Source organism: Stegostoma tigrinum, chromosome 9, assembly GCF_030684315.1.
Source record: "Stegostoma tigrinum isolate sSteTig4 chromosome 9, sSteTig4.hap1, whole genome shotgun sequence".
In the NCBI taxonomy this organism is placed as follows: domain Eukaryota; kingdom Metazoa; phylum Chordata; class Chondrichthyes; order Orectolobiformes; family Stegostomatidae; genus Stegostoma; species Stegostoma tigrinum.
In genome coordinates, this window is record NC_081362.1 from 14,806,684 (window position 1) to 14,828,246 (window position 21,563).

The 21,563-nt window shown below is 45.9% G+C and overlaps 1 protein-coding gene across 2 annotated transcripts in view; it reads right to left on the reverse strand.

Moving 5' to 3' along the window:
- slc24a3 (solute carrier family 24 member 3) overlaps positions 1 to 21,563 on the reverse strand; it is a 344,615-nt gene that overhangs the window by 12,974 nt on the left and 310,078 nt on the right. For both annotated transcript variants that reach the window (XM_059648357.1, XM_048536075.2), the window contains 5 exons: positions 20,176 to 20,229; positions 16,730 to 16,866; positions 11,994 to 12,154; positions 9,945 to 10,224; positions 5,151 to 5,317 (listed from right to left, as the gene is read on the reverse strand). In XM_059648357.1, the coding sequence (XP_059504340.1) occupies positions 5,151 to 5,317; positions 9,945 to 10,224; positions 11,994 to 12,154; positions 16,730 to 16,866; positions 20,176 to 20,229 (799 nt within the window). The remainder of the gene's footprint in view (positions 1 to 5,150; positions 5,318 to 9,944; positions 10,225 to 11,993; positions 12,155 to 16,729; positions 16,867 to 20,175; positions 20,230 to 21,563) is intronic.

A 21,563-nucleotide genomic window follows, 5' to 3' on the forward strand; every position in this document is an offset into this window, starting at 1 on the left:
AGAGCTGCAACACAATTGCAACTGTGGAGAAACCTCGCCGCATTCTTGCCTTGTTTATGGTCTACATCATAACTCTCAACTGGGTACAAGTGTATCAGAACAACTGGGCATTAAGTGGATTAGCAGTGAGTCCTGTCACCTCTGCAGATTGAGGTGGATTTCCAGCCAAGAGCACGCAATGGACATTTCCTCTTGCTGGTCGCAAAACCACTGAGTGTCATTAAATCCATAGAAGTATCCCAACAGTGTGGAAACAGGCTCTTTGGCCCAAAAAATTCACACCCACCCTCAGAGCATCCCATCCCCCTATGACACACCTCATTATGGCAGTTTAGCACAGCCAATCCACCTGCCCTGCACATCTTTGCACTGTGGGAGGAAACCGCACCACCGAGAGGAAATCTATGCAGGCACAGGAAAAAGGTGCAAACACCACACAAACAGTCACCTGAGGGTGGGATCGAAGCCAGGCCCCTGGTGCTGTGAGGCAGCAGTGCTAACCCCTGAGCCACCGTGCCACCCTATCTTAACCCCACTCCAAATGGGGTGAGAGTCTTATGATGCAAAACCGTCTGAAACTGTTAATCTCAGCCCATAGAGAAGCTGGTGCGCGGAACAGAAACTGATATATCATTGCACTAAGCCAGATTAAAGCTTGAACTTGAATAAATACAAGGTCCTCTTCTGGGTCTAACCTATGCCAAATCTTGCCTGGAAATGCTGGATAAGGGAAGAATTCCTGAGCACTAACATCTGAGTGAACATAACAAATTACATGACAGATCAGCAATCTACAACAGATTGACAATGCTTTCTTAAATTAAGGTCCATCCCCAATTGCAATGATGTTCATGCTTTCAAACAAGTAATTATGAATCTCAAAATAGTTCAAGCTAATTCTTGATGTTGAGTTGATAAGCATACCAGGGTCTAAGAAAGGCAATTTGCTAAAAAAAGTGATCTATTTCTCTGGAAAGGTCAAAGGGCAAATTGGCAGAGCAGCGGCTGTAAAAAGTTTGGCAGTATTTCAAAATCTGACAAACGTTACACACATTTTAGCCTGTGGCCCAGTGCAGTCACTCACACAGGTTGTCCCAAGAGAAGAAGGGAGAGGATGGAGTGTCAGCCTGCAGCTGTGTCCAGTTTGTATCACTGGCCCTGACTTCGTGGAGATGGTTTTTGTGGCCAAAATAAGTTCTGGACCACCCTGCAGCAACTACATCGCTCAGCACACCTGGCTGAAGATTTTTGAATCCTGTCCTACACTTTCTCCTCGATCTTTTTGTCTTATCATGTTTCCTAGACTTCCAGGACACCTACTCCTCATTAGCAGCTGTTAACAAAACACACACAGCACAGAGCAACATCTGTGTCACTTCAAACAGCTACTTTCCAAACTTTGGGGTGACTGTATGTCACTTTCGGGAAACTCGTTGAGGAAAATGGAAACTGAAATGTTATAATCATGTCACTTTCTCCTGTGATCCTAATTTCTCCCAGTGTGGACATCTTACCAGTCCTGGGCTGAACTCTGCTGCACCAGAGAAACCCCATCTCAGCAGGAAGTGGCGCAGTGTGGGTCATGTCTCTTTAATGGGAGGTGGTTACCTCTAGCAAGATAAGGCTTGTGGGCCGTCCCCCACTTTCCTTTGAAATAAGTGGCTTGCTCAGCGATTTCAGAGGACCATCAAGAGTCAACCATTTAGTTGTCGGTCTGGAGTCACATGTAGAAGTTTTGCAGATTTCTTTCCCTAAAGGAAATCTGTGAACTGGAAGGGTGTCAATGATAATCTGTGTTGATCAATCAACAATAGCTTCCCCAGAGCATCAGCCCAGGGCCTCTGGATGGCTAATCCAGTGAAATAACCAACATGCTACCCCAACGCACATGTACATTTAAGGCTGAGATAAGCAGATTCGTGATCAATAAGGGCTGTGGGGAAAAACACAGAAACATGGACATGAGGAACGTTTGATTAGCCATGATCCCATTCAATGGTGGAGCAGGCTTGAGGAGCTGAATGGCCCACTCCCATTTCTATTTCTTACGGTCTTACGGACACGTTATGGTTTTAAGCACAATCGAAATGACTGCATTCAGCATATTCCTGAAACGTTTCCACTTTCCCAAGGTCAATTCTCCGAGGTGGGATTTCTCATCCCATCCATTCAGTGGCTGGCCAATCTTTTGAATTTCCTCCTGCCTTGATATTCACCTCTCAGTGCCCGATTGCTGTGTCCTTGTGACAAGAGATAGAAGTGAACTGTTGGGGGTAGATTATCCAAATTGTTTCACTGTAAGTCATATGATGGCTATCGGGGGAAAAAAACTGTTAAAATAACTGCCCATAAATTTGCTAATAAAATGAATGTGCTCTATCATGCAAAAAGGTACAAGAAATGTTCGAAAATATAGCTCAGATTAGTGCATGTGTTCAAGAATGTAACTTTGCCAGACAGAAGGCTGGCCTGATGCGCAATATCATCAGATTGTGAAGTGTGTGAACATACAGGGCTTTAAAACCATAAGAAGTATGATCAGGCTCAAGTTTAGCCCCTTCAGCCTGCTCTGTCATCCAACAGGATCACAGCTGATCCGACATTCTTCACGTCCCTTTTCCTGCCTTTTCTCCATGACTCTTGATTCCCCTCCAATCAGGAATCTGACTTTGCTGGGGTCTAGCGTCCGACACACTTGCTCCTATGAACTTTGGAAATGACAGTGGTCCCTGGGAGACGGTGGGAGCACTGGCGAATATCGAAAGGCACACACTGATGGTTGACCAACAGACAAACAAGAAGAAGTTGTTTACCCTGTCACAGACAATGCTGATGTTGCCACAGAATGGGGAGTGTGTCCCCATGGTGAGGTCCTCAATGATCTGGCATACATGACAACTCACTGCTGAGCTATGGCTGTTTTGGTGGCCCAAGTGGCTCTGAACATAGTGGGTTCAAACAAAGGTCACAACAAGCATGTTTGCCTTCTTGACTATCGAGGGAATGGGAAGGATGTTTTTGTTCTCTGCTCATGCAACAGACTGAATTGAGCATTCCAATTAAATGAATAAGCTGGATGCGGTCCAGACAGGAACTTATGGAACAAAACCAACTGATATAAACTCTCCACGTCAATGCCTGTCAAATATTTCCTTTCTGTTTGTTTTTCTCCTCTCCTGCTCTCGTGGAGATGATGAATCAGTCCTGCTCTATATGCCTATTCTCCAGATGTGCAATGAGACAGTGAGTGATGGCAGGGTCTCCTGTTGAACAAGTGTAGGCCCTGGGCTGATTCCCGTGGCCCAAACTGAGCTGAGGCCCCAGGTGACTGAATGACCAGTCGCAGCGTCTGGACGCATGTCAGATAGGGAACAGCAGGTACAGAACCTGCACATCCCCAGGCCCAACGCTCCAGCTGGGACACAGCGGGTGAAATTGTGATGTTGGTGGTGGCCTGTAACCGAGACCCTGGAGACCATTACAGGGACCCCAGGGCCGTTTACAGAGACCCTGGGGCCCATTACATAGACCCTGGAGTCTGTTACAGAGACCCTGGAGCATGTTACAGAGACTCCAGGGCCCATTACAGACACTCCAGGGCCCAATACAGAGATCCCAGGGTCTGTTACAGAAACCCTGGGGCTTGTTACAGAAACCCTGGAGCCCATTACAGAGGCCTGGGGCCTGTTACAAAGACCCCGGGGCCCGTAACAGAGAACCCCCGGGCCCATTACAGAGACCCCTGGGGCCTGTTACAGAGACCCTGGGGCCCGTTACAGAGACCCTGGAGCCCTTTGCAGAGACCCCAGAGTCTGTTACAGAGACCCTGGGGCCCATTACAGAGACCACAGGGTCTGTTACAGAAACCCTGGGGCCTGTTACAGAGACCCTGGGGCCCGTTACAGAGACCCCGGGGCCTGTTACAGAGACCCTGGGGCCCATTACAGAGACCGCGGGGCGCATTACAGAGACCCCTGGAGCCTGTTACAGAGACCCCGGGGCCTGTTACAGAGACTCTGGAGCCTGAAACTGAGACCCTGAAGCCTGTTACAGAAGCCCCCAGGGCCTGTTACAGAGACCCTGGGGCCTATTACTGAGACCCCAGGGCGCATTACAGAGACCCCAGGGCCCATTACAGAGACCCCGGGGTCTGTTACAGAAACCCTGGGCTTGTTACAGAAACCCTGGAGCCCGTTACAGAGACCTGGGGCCTGTTACAGAGACTCCGGGGCCCGTAACAGAGACCCCCGGACCCATTACAGAGACCCCTGGGGCCTGTTACAGAGACCCCGGGGCCCGTTACAGAGACCCTGGAGCATGTTACAGAGACCCCAGAGCCCATTACAGGGACTCCGGGGCCCATTACAGAGACCACAGGGTCTGTTACAGAAACCCTGGGGCTTGTTACAGAGACCCCGGGGCCCATTACAGAGACCCTGGGGCCTGTTACAGAGACCCCTGGGGCCTGTTACAGAGACCCTGGGGCGCATTACAGATCCCTGGGGCCCATTACAGAGACCCCAGGGCACATTACAGAGACCCCTGGGGCCTGTTACAGAGACCCTGGAGCCTGAAACTGAGACCCTGAAGCCTGTTACAGAGACCGTGGGGCCTATTACTGAGACCCCGGGGCGCATTACAGAGACCCCTGCACTGCAGTAAAATCTTGCATTATATTCGGTGTTTCCAGATGGAGCTGCAGTATGGTGACACCTTGCACATAACATGCAAAAACACTATTCACTGCAATTTTTAATGTGCATGTGGGACAATAAATCTAGATTGAGAGAACTCTAAGAGCTTATACCAAACCCTGTCCTTATGCAGGGATTTGCACTTGCATCTTTGCAGGGGGAGTGACCACTACAAAGCAATCAGGAATCGGAGCCACATCTGATCATTTCGTGACCAGAGTTGGAAAATGGAATTAGACTGACACTGCCTGTGGTAACCAAGGACAGGGAGCTCTGTGCAAACCAGGATTTGAAGGAGGAACCCACAGTGGAGTGTCATCATCTGCTGATCCATTGGGGGAGCTGTCAAAGAGACTCCAGCTTGCAGTAACTCTGAACGAAAACTTGAAAAGGTTCCCAGAGAGCAGGAGGGGGCTGCCCACTTTTGCTCCGGCCCCTCGTGAAATTTGTACTCACCATCCACACCATCATGTACGAGAAAACTGCAATCCACAAGGTGGCCGAGACAAACGTGAACATGAAGTATTTCTCCCAACGAGGCTTGGCACAGTTTGGAATCGTGAAGTACATCAGGAAGCACAGCGGCCATGCAATCGCCCACTTTACCACATCCCACATTCCCACTGCGGAGATACAGACAAAAAAAAGGCGCGCATCACCATTTTAATCAGTATTGTGGTGGTCATTACAATCCATTTCCAAATAATTGCCCCTTTGATCTATTATGAAGAAGTACAAGGAATTTTACCACTTCTCCTGCTCACTGCATTGGAACTCAAAGCCTTGAGGTTTGGCTGCGTCTATCAGATGGGGTTGGGGGAGGCAGTGTTGATGGGAGCTGTGGCTGGCTAAAACCCTGTGTCTAAATGTCCATCCTTGAACAATCTGCTGCAATATAATGTTTATCTGTAATCTGTTTATCTGACTGTAACGTTTATCCTTTTAACTTCATTTCTTATTTTCTAACTTATTCTGTGAATCACTGTATGGTGATGCAACCTTATTTTTTAAATCTTTATTTCTCAGTTTTGTATCTAAGATTTGCGCTTTGCACCTAAGATGGTACCATGAGGGGACGACATTGTAAAACTTACGCTGTACTCCTGTACTTGAGTACATGTGACATTAAACTCTAATTCTAAGCCTGAACTGCCCTCGGAAAGTGAAAGAGTGGATCTATCCCCAGCTGTTCACAGGGGAGATAAGCTTAGAGAGATGGAGCAAACCTATCAATGATTTACATTCCCTATCAATCAAAAGCCAGCTGGAAGCAGCAAACAGATCATCATGGAAAACATTAATTTTATGAAGTCACTGTCTGCATTAGAAGCGTTTTTGCAATCTTTGTAAGCAAATAATTGGGCTGTAAACAAAACCCAGAATCAGTCTTGAACAATTTATTGCATCTTCTTTTCGTAAACTAAAGATTTTCTTGCCGTTTCCTGTTGAAGAGCGTTTTCCTTTCAAAACTGAAATATGTCACATGGATGTGAGAATGCTCGCTGAGCTGGAAGGTTCATTTTCAGACGTTTCATCACCATTCTAGGTAACATCATCAGTGAGCCTCCGACGAAGCGCTGGTGTTATGTCCCGCTTTCTATTTATCTGGTTAGGTTTTCTTGGGTTGGTGATGTCATTTCCTGCGTTGGTGATGTCATTTCCTGTTCTTTTTCTCAGGGGATGGTAGATTGGCTCCAAATCAATGTGTTTGTTGACGGAGTTCCGGTTGGAATGCCATGCTTCTAGGAATTCTCGTGCATGTCTCTGTTTGGCTTGTCCTAGGATGGATTATGTCACATGGATTGGGACTCGTGGAGTTAATGAACAAGTGAATTTTTAAATCTAGATTCTGCAAATACGGTTGCGACTGGCAACATTGGTATATTATGCACATTCTCAGTTCTTTTTGAGAAGGTGGTAGTGGGTTTTCTTCTTGGACAACTGCTGTCCAAGGGGTGAGGGGTCTCTCCGCAACACTGTCCAGAATTCTGACCCAGCAATGATGATTAAGGTTTATGTCAGGATGCTAACTGGCTTTGATGGGAAACTGGAAGTGATGGCTTTCTCATGCACCTGTGGCCCTTGTTGTTCTCCTGTGGATATCACAGACTGAAGCCAGGAATCTCAGCTGCTCTGTACATCTCAGCTTTCACCAGATCCAACTTATTTTGTTTTCTCCTGAACCTGAATTTCCTGTGCATGGTCAGACACTGTTTGCACCACTGCCAGACATCCACATCGCTGCTTTCTGCCTCGTATTATTCCCCATTGCAGAGTGGTTTTTGTTAAGCTCTGGCTTTGCAATGCCGACTGGGAATTAATCTGGGAACACCTCATCTTTAACAATTGAAGGGAACTAATATCTTATATTAGTCATATAACAGCCAGGCACAAACGCAGCAAAGAAAACAGCGAGAATTGGAACAAACAGTGAAGAAGAGGAGGAACTTGCCACCCTGTTTTCAGTGAACATTTGAAACATTGCATGACTACAAACCTTGGAAGCATTTTAAATTGTGAGACGGACAGTATAGAATTCTAAAAGCCTTTGACAATTTGGCGGGGGGAATGGGCAGATTGATGGCAGATGAAATTCATTGCAGCAGAGAAAAGGGAGGTGATGCATCTTAGGCAGAAGAACATGGGTAGACAATATACCATAAGGGGTTCAATTCTAAAAGGGGTACAAGAGGAGAGGAATCTGGGTGCGTTTTGCGCACAGACCATTGAAGGTCGTAGGACAAGTGGAGTGAGCAGTCATTAAACGTACAGAATTCTGGGTTTCATTAATAGGGACATAGATTTACCTTCAAGGACGTTACACTTACATAAGACACTTGTTAGATGTGTCAGGTGGAGTACTGTGCCAAATTATAAGAACACATTGGAGAGATTTACAAGAATTGTTCCAGGGGTGAGAAACTTCAGTTATGGGGTTAGCTTGAAGAAGTTGGGACTGCTTTTCACAGAGAAAGTGCTTATGGGAGGAGATCTGATTGAGGTTTTCAAAATTGTGGGTGGGCTGGGCAGAGTAGATCGGGAGAAATTGTAGCTGCTTGTAAAAGGTACAAGAACAAGTGGATATAGGGTTGACATGAATGCAAAAGAAGTAAGTGTGATGGGAGAAAATAACTTCTTCACTGAATGAGGGATTCAGGTCTGGAATGCATTACCTGGTGGAGGGAGGTTCCATTTTGGCATTCAAGATTATTTAAATAGATATTATGCATAGGGAAAGGTGGGAGAATTGGAACTAAATCATAATGCTTGTTTGAAGGACAGCTCAGACACAATGGGCTGAATGGCACCACTGTCAATTCTGTCATTAACAATTTCCAACAAAGTTATAGGGGAATAATTTCTGGCTGCCACAAATGTATTCAAATATGAGCACGGAGAGAGCATTAACTTAATGGAATGAAAATGTAATGCAACTCACGGCTTAAGGGTGGATCAATAGGTTTGTGTGCATACATGTCATTTCAACATCTTTGTAGGGTTCTGACATCTGTAACCTAGTTCTTGCTTTTCCTGTATCACAACAGTGATGGCAGCTCGAAGGTTATCTCTTCAACTTTACAAATATCTGACATATTTAAGAGGGTTTCTAGAAATGCAGCTCTTGCTTACATTAGCAAGTTAGAGAAATTTCCATGACATACATTTCAATATACCCTTTGGCTCTATTTGTCTGATATGCAGAAGAACATGTGAAATTTAAACAAAGCCTGCAGTTAACTGTCAATCATCATTCATTCTTTGTGGCATTGCTTCTACCAATTACAAAAAGCTTCAACAAAAATGTCCTTTTTTCAGCAAATTCTGTATTCCAAGCTGACTATAACACCTTTACCACAACGTAACATAACAAGGAGCTTCACAGGAACAGTATAACATGAAGTATAACACTGATCCATATTAGAAGAGATTAAATCAGAATTTCCTGTTTGGTCAAGATAGATTTTAAGGAGTGCTTTAAAGGAAGAAAGTGATGAGATAGAGAGATAGATAGATGTAAGTGGGGGGTTGGGGGGGGGGCTATGCAAACAGAACTTAGTCACCAATGATGAAGCAATTAAAATTAAGAATACACAACAGTCCAGTGTTGGAGAGGCACAGAAACTGCAGAAGGTTTTGGGGTTGGTGGAGATTACAAAGATGGGGATAGTACGCAGCCAAGGAGGGATTTGAAAGCACAAATGAATTCAAACAAAAATTGAGATAAACATGTTTACACGTTTCAGTGCTATTACCGCACAGCATTATTTCAACACACACAATAACGGCAGATTACAACGACAACATACTATATCAATTCCAAATAGCATGGTCACAGAATGAGAGGGAATTCTGGGACAGACTGCAGTCACTCAGCGAGTAACAGCAGAGGGAACCCAAGAGCAGGTACTGTCAGCATGTTCAATGTATTACAAGCCGTCTGAGAACAACATACTAGTGATCATTGGTAACAAAGTGTGGGGCTGGATGAACACAGCAGGCCAAGCAGCATTTCAGGAGCACAAAAGCTGACATTTCAGGCCTAAACCCTTCTTCAGAGAGACGGTCTAGGCCCGAAACGTCAGCTTTTGTGCTCCTGAGATGCTGCTTGGCCTGCTGTGTTCATCCAGCTTCACATTTTATTATCTCGGATTCTCCAGCATCTGCAGTTCCCATTATTTCTGATACTAGTGATCATCTGCTGAATTGGGGATAGGGAACAATAAAGCAAAGCACAAAGCTGGGACATACAACTGAAGACAGTGCTTCAAAATAGATGCAGAGCATCCAAGTCTCTCTCTTTTTCCAAACCCCATGGGACTTAAATCCACTACCAACCGTCTTAAAAGCAGCCCTACAGAAAGATGCTCTTTTATATATAGTGTCTTCAGCAACATCTGGACATTCCAGAGCATTTTGCAAATTATCATTTGAAGTGAAGTCTCTTGTGTAATGTTGGGGGCACAGCAGCTACTTTGCCGACAGCACAGATAAGAATGAGTCGATAATCAAGTAATGTGTTTCAGTGATGTGATCAAGAAGTAAACATTGGCCAGCACATAGGATTTCCCTGTTCTCCTTCAAAATAGCACAACTGGATTACTTATGTGCACTGGAGAGGGCAGATGATGGGTCATTCAATGGCACATCACTGTTCCAGAGAGACTCCCGTACTGGGGCTTGAGCCAACAACTCTCCAGCTTAGGGATAACAACACTTCCAAGTGCACTATGGTTAACTTGGACAACTCACCTGGCAAGTGGAATGGTACATACGGGCCCTCGCTTTCGTCCTCCTCCTCCTCCTCCTCCTCTTCATCATTCTCATTGTTCTGATCGTCATCATTCTCGTTTTCATTCTCCCTTTCATTGCTGGCCTCAGTTCGGTCCTCTTCCCTCCTCTGCCCGTTGACAGTCCTCTCAGTGGAGTTGCTCGGCCCTGTTCCATTCTCGATGTTGTGTTTCGAAGGTATTTTAATGGAAACTTCAGGCTCACCGTTGGAGACAGTCTTGCTGCTAATTAGCCTTTGCCTCTGAAAATAAGAAAGGGGATTGTGTTTATCACCAGTTGGGGCAGGAGGCTGGTTGGGTGCTAACAGCCTAGCTCTATGCTTTCCTGCAGAACCAATAGAACTAGTGGATTCTGAAAGGAGAATGGAAATAATTCAGAAGCAACCCATAAATTCACAGCAGAGAACAAATGTCAGCAGTCATTTTGGTTTACAGAAGATCACGTCAATATAGATTTGAAGTCTTCAACATTCATTTATTTCTGTGATGTTAAAATGAGGGTGACACTTCCAAATTTATACATGGGACAGGATTTTTACTTTGGTATAGTGCCCACTACTTATAGGATCCTCACTGATTACTCTTCTACATTGGGCAAATTATGGTAACCGCATAGGAAAGGCTGTGCAGAGAAATGTCAATTTGAACAATGGGAAAATGACATTAGATTGACATTCAGAAATCACATTTTGGGGGGAATGGTCAGGACAAAGTTTAACTAGACTTTGCCTCAGTCGTCTGAATAGGGTGGTTATTCTCCTATGGGATGGGGCAAGATATAGTGTGTCTCTGAGTGTGTTATGGCACAGATTGGGCCTTTCTCATTTCAAATATTCTTACCCAATTAGTTTTTCCTGCCTGCAACTGTGTAGCCTGCTCTGTTGCTTAAAAAAATAGTCTCAGGAATTTTTTACACACTGGGTTCAGGCAATCCTTGACAAAAATGAAACACGGATAAACAAAACATCAATCTGTAAAGCAGTACTGATTTTCATCGAAGTAAAATTCTTCCCTTAAAGCTTTTCGGCTTATTGCTAATTCATGCTCCAGTTGTGTAACATTGGAGTTTAGCTATGAAATCCCTCTAGCTATCTCAAATTTCTCTACTTGGTGATCCATGTAAGAGGCCTCTCCTATAGAAATTAGGAGACATTGCTGCGCAAAGTTGGGCCCAGGGATAACTTTCTTTACTGCTCTGCGTTCCTTGCTTGTTGCCTCCCTCCTTCTCTAAGCCGACAGTAAAACAGCTGGACAGCACTTTACCCATCTTATAGTCTCAATGTTGTGATGTCTTTGGAGAGGGAGTGGGCTAGAAAACAGACCGCACTACTCTGTAAGTCACGCCAAACGCTTCAATGTCTTATTCCCATCTCCAAAAATGGCCAATGTCTTTCTCTTTTTGAAAACCAAAGTCAGAGGAAGGGTTCTGTCAAAAAGGTCACTGGACCTGAAAAGTTAACGCTGATTTCTTTCCACAGATGCGACCAAACTTGCTGAAATTTTCCAGCAATTTCTACTTTTGTTTCCTTCTCTCTTAAATTGTTAACCAGAACTTAACATATTATGGCTAATCCACCTTGTCTACACATCCCTGGACACTATGGAGCAATTTAGCATGGGCAATGCACCTAACCTGCACATCTTTGGACTGTGGGAGGAAACCGGAGCACCCGGAGGAAACCCACGCAGATACGGGGAGAACGTGCAAACTCCACACAGACAGTCACCTGAGGCTGGAATCGAACCCGGGTCCCTGGTGCTGTGAGATAGCTGTGCTAACCACTGAAAATGATAGAACCATAGAATCATAATATCATGGCTGGACTGTTGGATTTAAGCTTTTATAGTTAGGCCATGATTTAACCTTACAGCTCGAGTGGATGTGAACATCTTGAGTTTGGGTGATAACAAAGAAACGTACAGTGCATTCCCTTTAATCCTGTTAACACCTGGAAGCTCACACCACCCGAACCCTCTGTCCAGTTGGAGCAGGTTGATGGGAGTGAAATACCTCATTGATGAGCATGCGACTAGCCATGCTGAGCCTGGTTTTGGGTCCAAAGTGACTGGTTATCATGATCCTTAAACTGGCCTCGGAGAAAGAGAGCTGGTGTGGATACGCTGAAAGCAGCTCGTCCACCATAAGCACTGAGGAGTTGCGGCAGAAGTTGGCTGTGAAAAAAAGATTACAACTTTAAGCCTCACGAGTAGAGGTCTTGCCAGTAATTCTTCAAATTATAGACTCACTGGATAACACTGTTCAAAGAGCCAACACAAACAGTGGCCCCCACCCTGCCCCATGTGATGGATGATTTTATGTACCCATTGTACCGTTGGTTATGAACTTCTTCCAGGCCTTTATTTCCAATGGTTTGGTAACCTTAATTAGTCAACTCACTTCCCTGTCTTTCATCAGAGCCCTGTCATTTGCTTATACTAACATCCTTTTGAAAATTCCTATTAAATGTGTTTCCAGGAGGATTTCAGTCAGTGCATTCTGGATCATAACAATTCACTGAGTAAATTAAATCCTCGTCTACTCTTGAAATTTTGGACAATTATCGTAAATCTGTGTCTTCCCGCCACTGACTGACATTCTGTCTCCTCCTTGTTCCTGACTCTCCCCTCTCATTTTGGCCACAGTGGCTCATCTCCCATTCACTCACTGCCCTTTCCAAGACTGCCTTTCCAGTAAAACGTCTCTCCTGTTCTCAGATTCCTCTCCAGCCCTACCAGTTCAATGGACATTGCTGGTGGTCCCTGCTTGCTAGCAATTCCTCCTCTGTTCAAGCACACTCCCTTTCTAACTGTTGGCCTCACAGCACATTGCCACTTGCAAAGTGACTCAGTGATCCCAAACAAGAACTGTTGCAACATACCATTGCCTTCCAGTCACAGACTCATACAGCGTGGAAACAGACCCTTCGGTCCAACCAATCCGTGCTGACCATGTTCCCAAACTAAACTAGTCCCACTTGCCTATGCTTGGCCCATATCCCTCCAAACATTTCTTCATGTTCTTATCCCAATGTCTTTTAAATGTTGTAATCGTACCCACATCCACCACTTCCTCTGGAAGTTCATTCCACACACAACCCACTCTGTGCAAAAATAGTTGCTCCTCATGTTCTTTTTTAATCTTTCTTCTCTCACCTTAAAAATGTGCCCCTTGTCTTGAAAACCCCACCCCCCAGCCTAGGGAAAAGGCTTCTGCAATTCACCTTATCTCTACCCCTCATGATTTTACAAACCTCTATAAGGTCACCCCTCAACCTCCTACACTCCAGTGAAAAAAAGTCCCAGCTCATCCAGCCTCTCTTTATAATTCAAACCCTCCAGTCCTGGCAACACCCTGTCAAATCTCTTCGGAACCCTCTCCAGCTTAATAATATCCTTCCTGCAACAGGGCGAGCCTGAAATATCATTCAACAGATCTTCCACATTGAAGTCATGCTGTCTGGCTTCCAATGTGATTTATAAATCTGATACTGTGACCGACATTCTGCATAAATGTAACCAGTTGTTGGTTAACATTCTCCTTCCTCTTTCTGGTGCTCAGAGCCATCTCACTCTGCTGTTACCCAGCCCCATGAGCCTGCCCCTGTCTGCCTTAACAGCTACTCACTCCAACCTAGCCCAGTGCAACCCCTGTGCTTCTCAGCTCTGTTGTGTCCAGTTGTTTCTAGAAGTCCCCATGGATCCGTTGTGGCCTCTGTCCTCTTTAACATTGACAACGTGACACTTCGCACCATTGTTGGTAAGGTCAGCTTTGACCTGCATGTTGTCAGTGCCCAGCTCCAGGTTTCCATCAGTCACCACCATCTGGCATCCAGCTCAGTGCTAGCAGACTGTATCGTCAATGTCACATCATGACTTGAGTCAAAGTTTTGCCCAAGCATGCGTTGGGCAGGATCGAAACTCTGAGCCCTTGTTATGGATCCCATTCCCTTTCCACTGATTGAAATAACTTTCATCAGCCATTTGCTCGGACTGTGCAAAATTCCCAGCTGCCAGCATAATCCAACGGCAATTCCCAAACCCACATCTTTCCAGTTGCTGAGACTGCTTCTGGTCACGTCCTCGAATCTGCTGGTCATTATTTCCACACACCCACGCCAGCCTGCCACACATCTTGTTCCTTTAGAGGGAGTCAGTGCTGCTTTCCTCCATGTCACCTTCTGTTGCTCAGCTCTGTCGGGCTGTCGCTGTGTTGTTTCACACTGATCCAGTCAAACACTAACAGTGCATCACCAGCACTGACATCTCCAGCTAATGCCCCAGTATAATCCCTTCGGAGGTTTCCCAAAGGTATATCTTGACCAGGCAGGAACCATTAATAATGTCCTCATCTACACTTCCAACAGCTATGGTCTTATCATCTCTACATTTTGCACTTTTTGCCTCTTAACGTCCCACCTTTCAGAAATCCATCTTATTCAAAGACCCCCCACCACTGGGTACTTAGATGTTCCTCCCTGCAACTCCGCTCTGGAGCCCCTGGCTGCTTCTTGTATCTCCTTTAAAATCTATCCTTTTAACAAGATATTTAACCGGCAATGTCAATCACAGCTCATCACACCTTCCTTTCTATTCCTTCTGCCATAAATCACAGATGTCCACATTGTGGAAGCAGGCCACTCGACCAATCAAGTTTGCACAGACCCTCTGAAAAGCATCCTACCCAGACCCAAGCCCCTACCCTATCCCTGCATTTCCCAATGGCTAACCCAGCTAGCCTGCACATCCCTGGATACTGTGGAGCAACTTAGCATGGCCAACCCTCCCGAACCTGCACATCTATGGATGGTGGGAGGAAACCCATGCAGCCATGAAGAGAACATGAAAACTCCACACAGACAATCGTCTGAGGGTAGAATCAAACCGGGTAGTGCTAACCGCTGGGCCACTGTGCTGCCCCAATGGGCTTGGGATATCGATGATAATGGCCCAGGTAATTGCTCTTTTACTCGGCCCCCTCGCCTCCCGTCTGAAGCCTGTGCTATTCCCGTTTTGTGGGACTACCGGTTGATCAAACCTTTCTGCTGCCTCCCTCCCTACCACAAAGCTCTCTTTAGGAGAGGAGGAGTGTGGCAGGAATGGGACTGCAGTAATAATCCAGAACTCCAGGCTATTGTCCTGGGGAACACAGGATCAAATCCTACCAGTGCAAATGATGAAATCTGGGATTAAAACACTCGCCCAATAGTGACCATGTAACCATCATCAACTGTCACAAAACCCATCTGATTCACTCCCTTAGGGAACAAAGTCTGCCATCCTCACCTGGTCTGGCTTGGCTTACATTTGTCTGAAGATCCACAGCAATGAGGTTGATTCATTTATTGTTGATACAGGCACTAATTGTTTTTTAAAGGCATAACTGTACAGATTCCTGACAAAGTATTTTTCAACACAATGTCTGGTGCACAGGTTAGAGCAAGCTACATGATGTACTGCATTTCTGATGTTTTTTCTTTGCTTTGCTTTCTTCTGCAAAATTATGTGTATCTGTGAGGTTCTGTGTGTGCGTCTGCGTGTACATGTAGTTCTGTGTGTGTGTCTGCGTGTACACACGTGTCTGTGTGTATGCCTGCATGTACATGTGTGTCTGTGCGTGTGTCTGCATGTACATGTGTGTGTACATGTGTGTCTGTGCGCATGTCTGCGTGTACATGTGGTTCTGTGTGTGTCTGTGTGTACACGTGTGTCTGTGTGTGTGTCTGCGTGTACACATGTGTCTATGTGTATGTCTGTGTGTACACGTGTGTCTGTGCATGTGCCTGCATGTACACGTGTCTGTATGTGTGTCTGCATGTGCATGTGTGTCTATGTGTGTGTATGTCTGTGTGTACATGTGGTTCTGTGTGTATGTGTGAGTGGCTGGGTGTGTGCATGAGTGTCTGTGTGCGTGTGTTTGCGTGTACACGTGTGCCTGTGTGTAGCTGCGTGTACATGTGTGCCTGTGTGTGTGCATGTCTGTATGTGTGTGCGTGTGTGTGTGTGCATGTGCACGTGTCTGTGTGTGTGCACGTGTCTGCGTGTTTGTGCAAGTGTCTGTGTGTGTGTGCATGTCTGCGTGTACATGTGTGTATGTGCGAGTGTCTGTGTGTGTGTGACCATCTGTGTGTGCGAGCGAGTGTCTGTGTGTGCATGTATCTGTGTGTATGTGCGAGTGTCTGTGTGTGCATGTATCTGTGTGTATGTGCGAGTGTCTGTGGGTACATGTGTATCAGTGTGTATATGTGTGCGTGCACGTCTGTGAGCGTGTGAGTGTCTGTGTGTGTGTGCACGCGAGTGTTTGTGTGTGTCTGTGAGTGTTTGTTTGCTTATTCAGTCTGTGAGCCTAACACTGGGTTACTGAGAGTCAATCTGCAACTTGGGGAGAAACACTCCACTTTGCCACAGGATGGATGTGTCTTGGTTACTGCAGATCCTGGTCCTCCAAGTAAAACCTTCTTTCCTCCTCTGGCCCCATTTCTCAAAGTCACAGTAAATGTACATTCCCTGTTGGGCAGGTGGTTCTAAACCATCCTTGGGATTCGCGGGGGGACGGACAGATAATGTTGGTCTAGCCAGCGATGCTCACATCCCACGAATAAAATCAAATGTTTGCATATCTTAAGCTCCATCTTTTTCCTGGTCAAATGCATCCTTTAGTGAGAGGAGCGATAGTGTGAAAATGGGGGACATTGATGGGCATGGTACTGACCAAGAGATTGCCTCCAGTACACAGAGGCTGAAACATACCTTTCTTCAGTAAAACTACAGTTGCATCACAGTTGCTGTTGTCATCCATTTCAGTATTATTCGCATTCCCATTGGCCATGTTCACCGAAGTCTTCTTCCATTTATTTTCAAAGTAAATCTGCATCACGTTGTTAAACCTAACACCATAATAGCAGCCATTAATGAAGATCACAGCATCATTCTTCATTGCTTATCTCTAAAGGCAGAAGCTTACACCACTAAGCTAAGTCAAATTCAAGTTTGCCCAACACTTGTGAGGAGATGCCGTGCATATTTCATTGGTGTGAAACAATGGGGCGGGTTTCAGGGAGATAAGACAAGAATCTCTTCTGAGTGAAATGGGATGGTGTTGTTTCCAGTTTTGGCAGGGCAGCTCACTGTTCAGCATGTTGCTAAATCTGGTGCAGTCAACTCAACTCCCAAATAGTAACCCCGTCCCTCACTCTGACTGCCCCAGCAACTCAATCCTGCTCCACCTCCCAATCCCTCGGGAGATAATGTCAAAGCTCTGGCCCATTTGTAAGTCACTGCCAGGACTTCAAATAGTGGACTTCACACACTAGTGAGACACATGCTTTCCAGCTGGTAAACTTTAGACTAGGATAGGGTTATGGGTTACATCGGAAAGCAATTTAAAATCATCAGTCGGGTTTGCTGTTATGATTTATTTGCGTGTGCTACAGCTACATGCATCCACACACAGGGTCCTGTTCTTTGCAGGCAACAGGAACATGCCCGCACATTTTTCGGTTAGAAAGGGTTTGTGGAGACACTCAATCCCAGTGGCAAAATGCCATGACCAATCTTGTTTGAGTTTTATCAGTCAACTAACTGACAGTTAACAGGTTCCAGTGCATGCAGTATGGTGAAGAGTTGTGGGAAGCCAGAGGATTGGGAAGCCCTTACAAACCGACAGAGGATAACAAAAAGACAATTAGAAGGAGAGGATGAAATCTGACAGTAAGCCAACTAGTAAAATATATAAAAAGCAAGAGAGAGGGCATTAGACTGCTGGAAAATGAGGCTGGAGATGCAGTCAAGGGGGAACACAGTCGCAGAGGAACTGAATATGTATTTTGCATCAGTCTCATGGTGGAAGACACCAGTAGCATACCAGAACTTCAAGAGAATCAGGGGCAGAGATGAGTATGGTGGCCATCACTTAGGAGAAGGTGCTGAAAGGTCTAAAGGTGGATAAACCACCCGGATCAGATGGATTACACCCCAGAGTTCCGAAAGTGACTGCAGAGGCATTGGTGGAGATCATTCAGGAATCACTGGAGTCAGGCAGGGTTGCTGAGGTCTGGAAGATGGCTAATGTAGCATCCCTGTTTAAGAAGGGAGGGAAGCAGAGGACAGAAAACTAGACAAGGCAAGCTGGTGAATGGGATTTTTGTCTCGTTTCTCATTACCACCTCAAAGAATTCTGATAGATTCATCAGGCATACCCATCCCTTGATGAAGCCGTGCTGATTCCACTCTATTTTATCATGCACTTTCAAGTACACTGCAATCTCATCCTTAATAATGGGCTCTAAAATCTTAACTACGACCAACTGTAGGCTAAACGGCCTATAGCTTAGAAAGATACAGAGTCAAATAGGTTCTTGATTAATAAGGGAATCAAGGGTTACGGGGAGAAGGCAGGACAATGTGGCTGAGAAACATATCAGACATGATCGAATGGCAGAGCAGACTGAATGGACGAATCGTGCTCCTCTGTCTTATGGTCTTACGCTGCATTTCCATGCCAACCAATCAGCACTTCCTTTGCATGCTGCATAAATAATTGTTTGTTTTGTAAATTATTTCAGTCCTGATGAGTGAAATATATTATGCTTCAAGTTCACGTCTCTTTTTATAATGCCCGATATGACTAAGTAATTATCAGACGGGAATATTGAGTCCGGTCTAAAGATGAGTTGAAAGGGGCAAATGATAAACGGTCAGGTACCTGTTACTGTTTTGCTGTGGTTTTGGGTTTTTGCCAATGGGGTTTCCAGGAGGTTTCGCTGTGATCGTGCTGTTGTCTATGTTTGGCCACCTTTCCATTTGTTATGAAAATGGCACAATGGCTCTGCCTAAAGCTGTGCTTATTGGAGGAGGAGGACAAACAGGAGCTTGTCATGTGAGTCATACCAGAGCCACTTGACACTTACAGAATAATGTGAGGCATGGCACTTCCTGTGGCTGTAAACATAAAAATAAGAGGAGTAGGCCATTCAGCCCTTCAGCTCTCCGTCCTCTATTCCTTCTTTCTCCCCGTACCCTATGGTCTCTTGAGCCCTGAGAGCTATATCTAACTCCTGCTTGAAAACATTCAATGTTTTGACCTAAACCACTTTCTGTGGCAGGGAATTCCACAGGCTCACCACTCTCTGGGTGAAGCCACTTTTCCTCATCTCAGTCCTAAATGGCTTTCCCCGTATCCCCAGACTGTGACCTCAGGTTCTGGACATCCCTGGTCACCAGGAACATCTTTCCCATGTTCCCTCTGTCTCGACGTGTTTGAATTTTATCGGTTTATACGAGAATCCCATCCATCTTCTAAACTCTAGGTTGCTGATGCCCTTGATGCTTGTACACGAGGACTGTTTTCAATCGGCATTCGGAATGGAAATGACATAAATCAATGTGTTAATGAGAGATGATGAAGTGTGGACCTGGATGAACACAGCAGGCCAGGCAGCATCTTAGGAGCACAGAAGCTGATGTTTCGGGCCTAGACCCTTTTCTGATGAAGGGTCCAGGCTCGAAAAGTCAGCTTTTGTGCTCCTAGGATGCTGCCTGGCCTGCTGTGTTCATCCAGCTCCACACTCTGTTATCTTGGATTCTCCAGCATCTGCAGTTCCCATTATCTCTCTCAATGTGTTAATGCCTGGATAATCACATTGTTGAGCTTCCAAATGTCTTAAGAAAGAAATCGTAGAATCCCTTGTGCAGAAGACGGCTATTCAGCCCATTAAGTCCATGCGGACCATCTGAAGATCATTCCTCCCAGACCCACTCCCCTATCCTACCCCTGTAACCCATGGCTAATCCACCTGGCCTGCACATCACTGTACACTATGAGTAATTTAGCATGGCCAATCCACCTAAGCTGCACATCTGTGGCCTGTGGGAGGAAACTGGTGCACCTGGAGGAAACCCATGCAGACATGGGGGGAATGTGAGAATTACTTCATGGATGTCAGTTAGCAACATGAAAGATGCTTTTCACTTTCATATTTCATACAATGTGGTCCTCACCAGAAACGCCAGCATTTGCTGCCCATCCCTCTTTGAACCCAAACTGAACACTGGTGAGGCCATTTCGGTGGGCAGATAAGACACAGAGTCAAAAGAAGAGTGCCGGAAAAGTGTTTCCCATACAACAACGCTCAATTCAGCAGAATATCCCCATCACAAAGCATCACAGCTCCAGCTATTGAAAAATCTGTACTCACTTCATGATCACAATGTAGATGGCATACATTGATATCAACACCAGAGATTCCCACCTGCATGCGAAAAATAATGACATTTCTGTGAATAACCACTCAAATACAGCACGGTGTCAAGCTCTAAATAAATAGCACTTTCTAAAGGTCGGTGACACAAAAATACTTCAAATAACAATTGATGAGCGTGGAGTATTGATTGGCAGTATTGATGGGGAGTGAGTGAGGCTCAGTGAGTGGAGTATTGATGGGGAGTGGGTGGAGTATTGAGGGCGAGTGAGTGGGGTTCAGTGAGTGGAGTATTAATGGGGAGTGAATGGGGTTGAGTGAGTGGAGTATTGATGGGAAGTGAATGGGGTTGAGTGAGTGGAGTATTGATGGGAAGTGAGTAGTGCTCAGTGAGTGGAGTATTAATGGGGTGTGAGTGGGGTTCAGTGAGTGGAGTATTGATCGGGAGTGAGTGGGCCTCAATGGGTAGAGTATTGATGGGGGGTGAGTGGGCTTCAGTGAGTGGAGTATTGAGGCTGAGTGAGTGGGGTTCAGTGAGTGGAGTATTGATGAGGAGTGAGTGGGCCTCAGTGAGTGGAGTATTGAGGGTGAGTGAGTGGGCATCAGTGGGTGGAGTATTGATGGGGAGTGAGTGGGGCTCAGTGAGTGGGGTATTGATGAGGAGTGAGTGGGCCTCAGTGGGTGGAGTATTGATGGGGAGTGAGTGGGGCTCAGTGAGTGGAGTATTGATGAGGAGTGAGTGGGGCTCAGTGAGTGGAGTATTGATAGGGAGTGAGTGGGGTTCAGTGAGTGGAGTATTGAGGGTGAGTGAGTGGGCCTCAATGGGTGGAGTATTGATGGGGAGTGAGTGGGGCTCAGTGAATGGAGTATTGATGAGGAGTGAGTGGGCCTCAGTGGGTGGAGTATTGACGGGGAGTGAGTGGGCCTCAGTGGGTGGAGTATTGATGGGGAGTTATTGGGCTCAGTGAGTGGAGTATTGATGGGGAGTGAGTGGGGCTCAGTGAGTGGAGTATTGATGAGGAGTGAGTGGGCATCAGTGAGTGGAGTATTGATGAGGAATGAGTGGGGCTCAGTGAGTGGAGTATTGATGGGGAGTGAGTGGGCCTGAGTGAGTGGAGTATTGATGGGGAGTTATTGGGCTCAGTGAGTGGAGTATTGAGGCTGAGTGAGTGGGGTTTGGTGAGTGGAGTATTGATGGGGAGTGAGTGGGGCTCAGTGAGTGGAGTATTGATGAGGAGTGAGTGGGGCTCAGTGAGTGGAGTATTGATAGGGAGTGAGTGGGGTTCAGTGAGTGGAGTATTGAGGGTGAGTGAGTGGGCCTCAATGGGTGGAGTATTGATGGGGAGTGAGTGGGGCTCAGTGAATGGAGTATTGATGAGGAATGA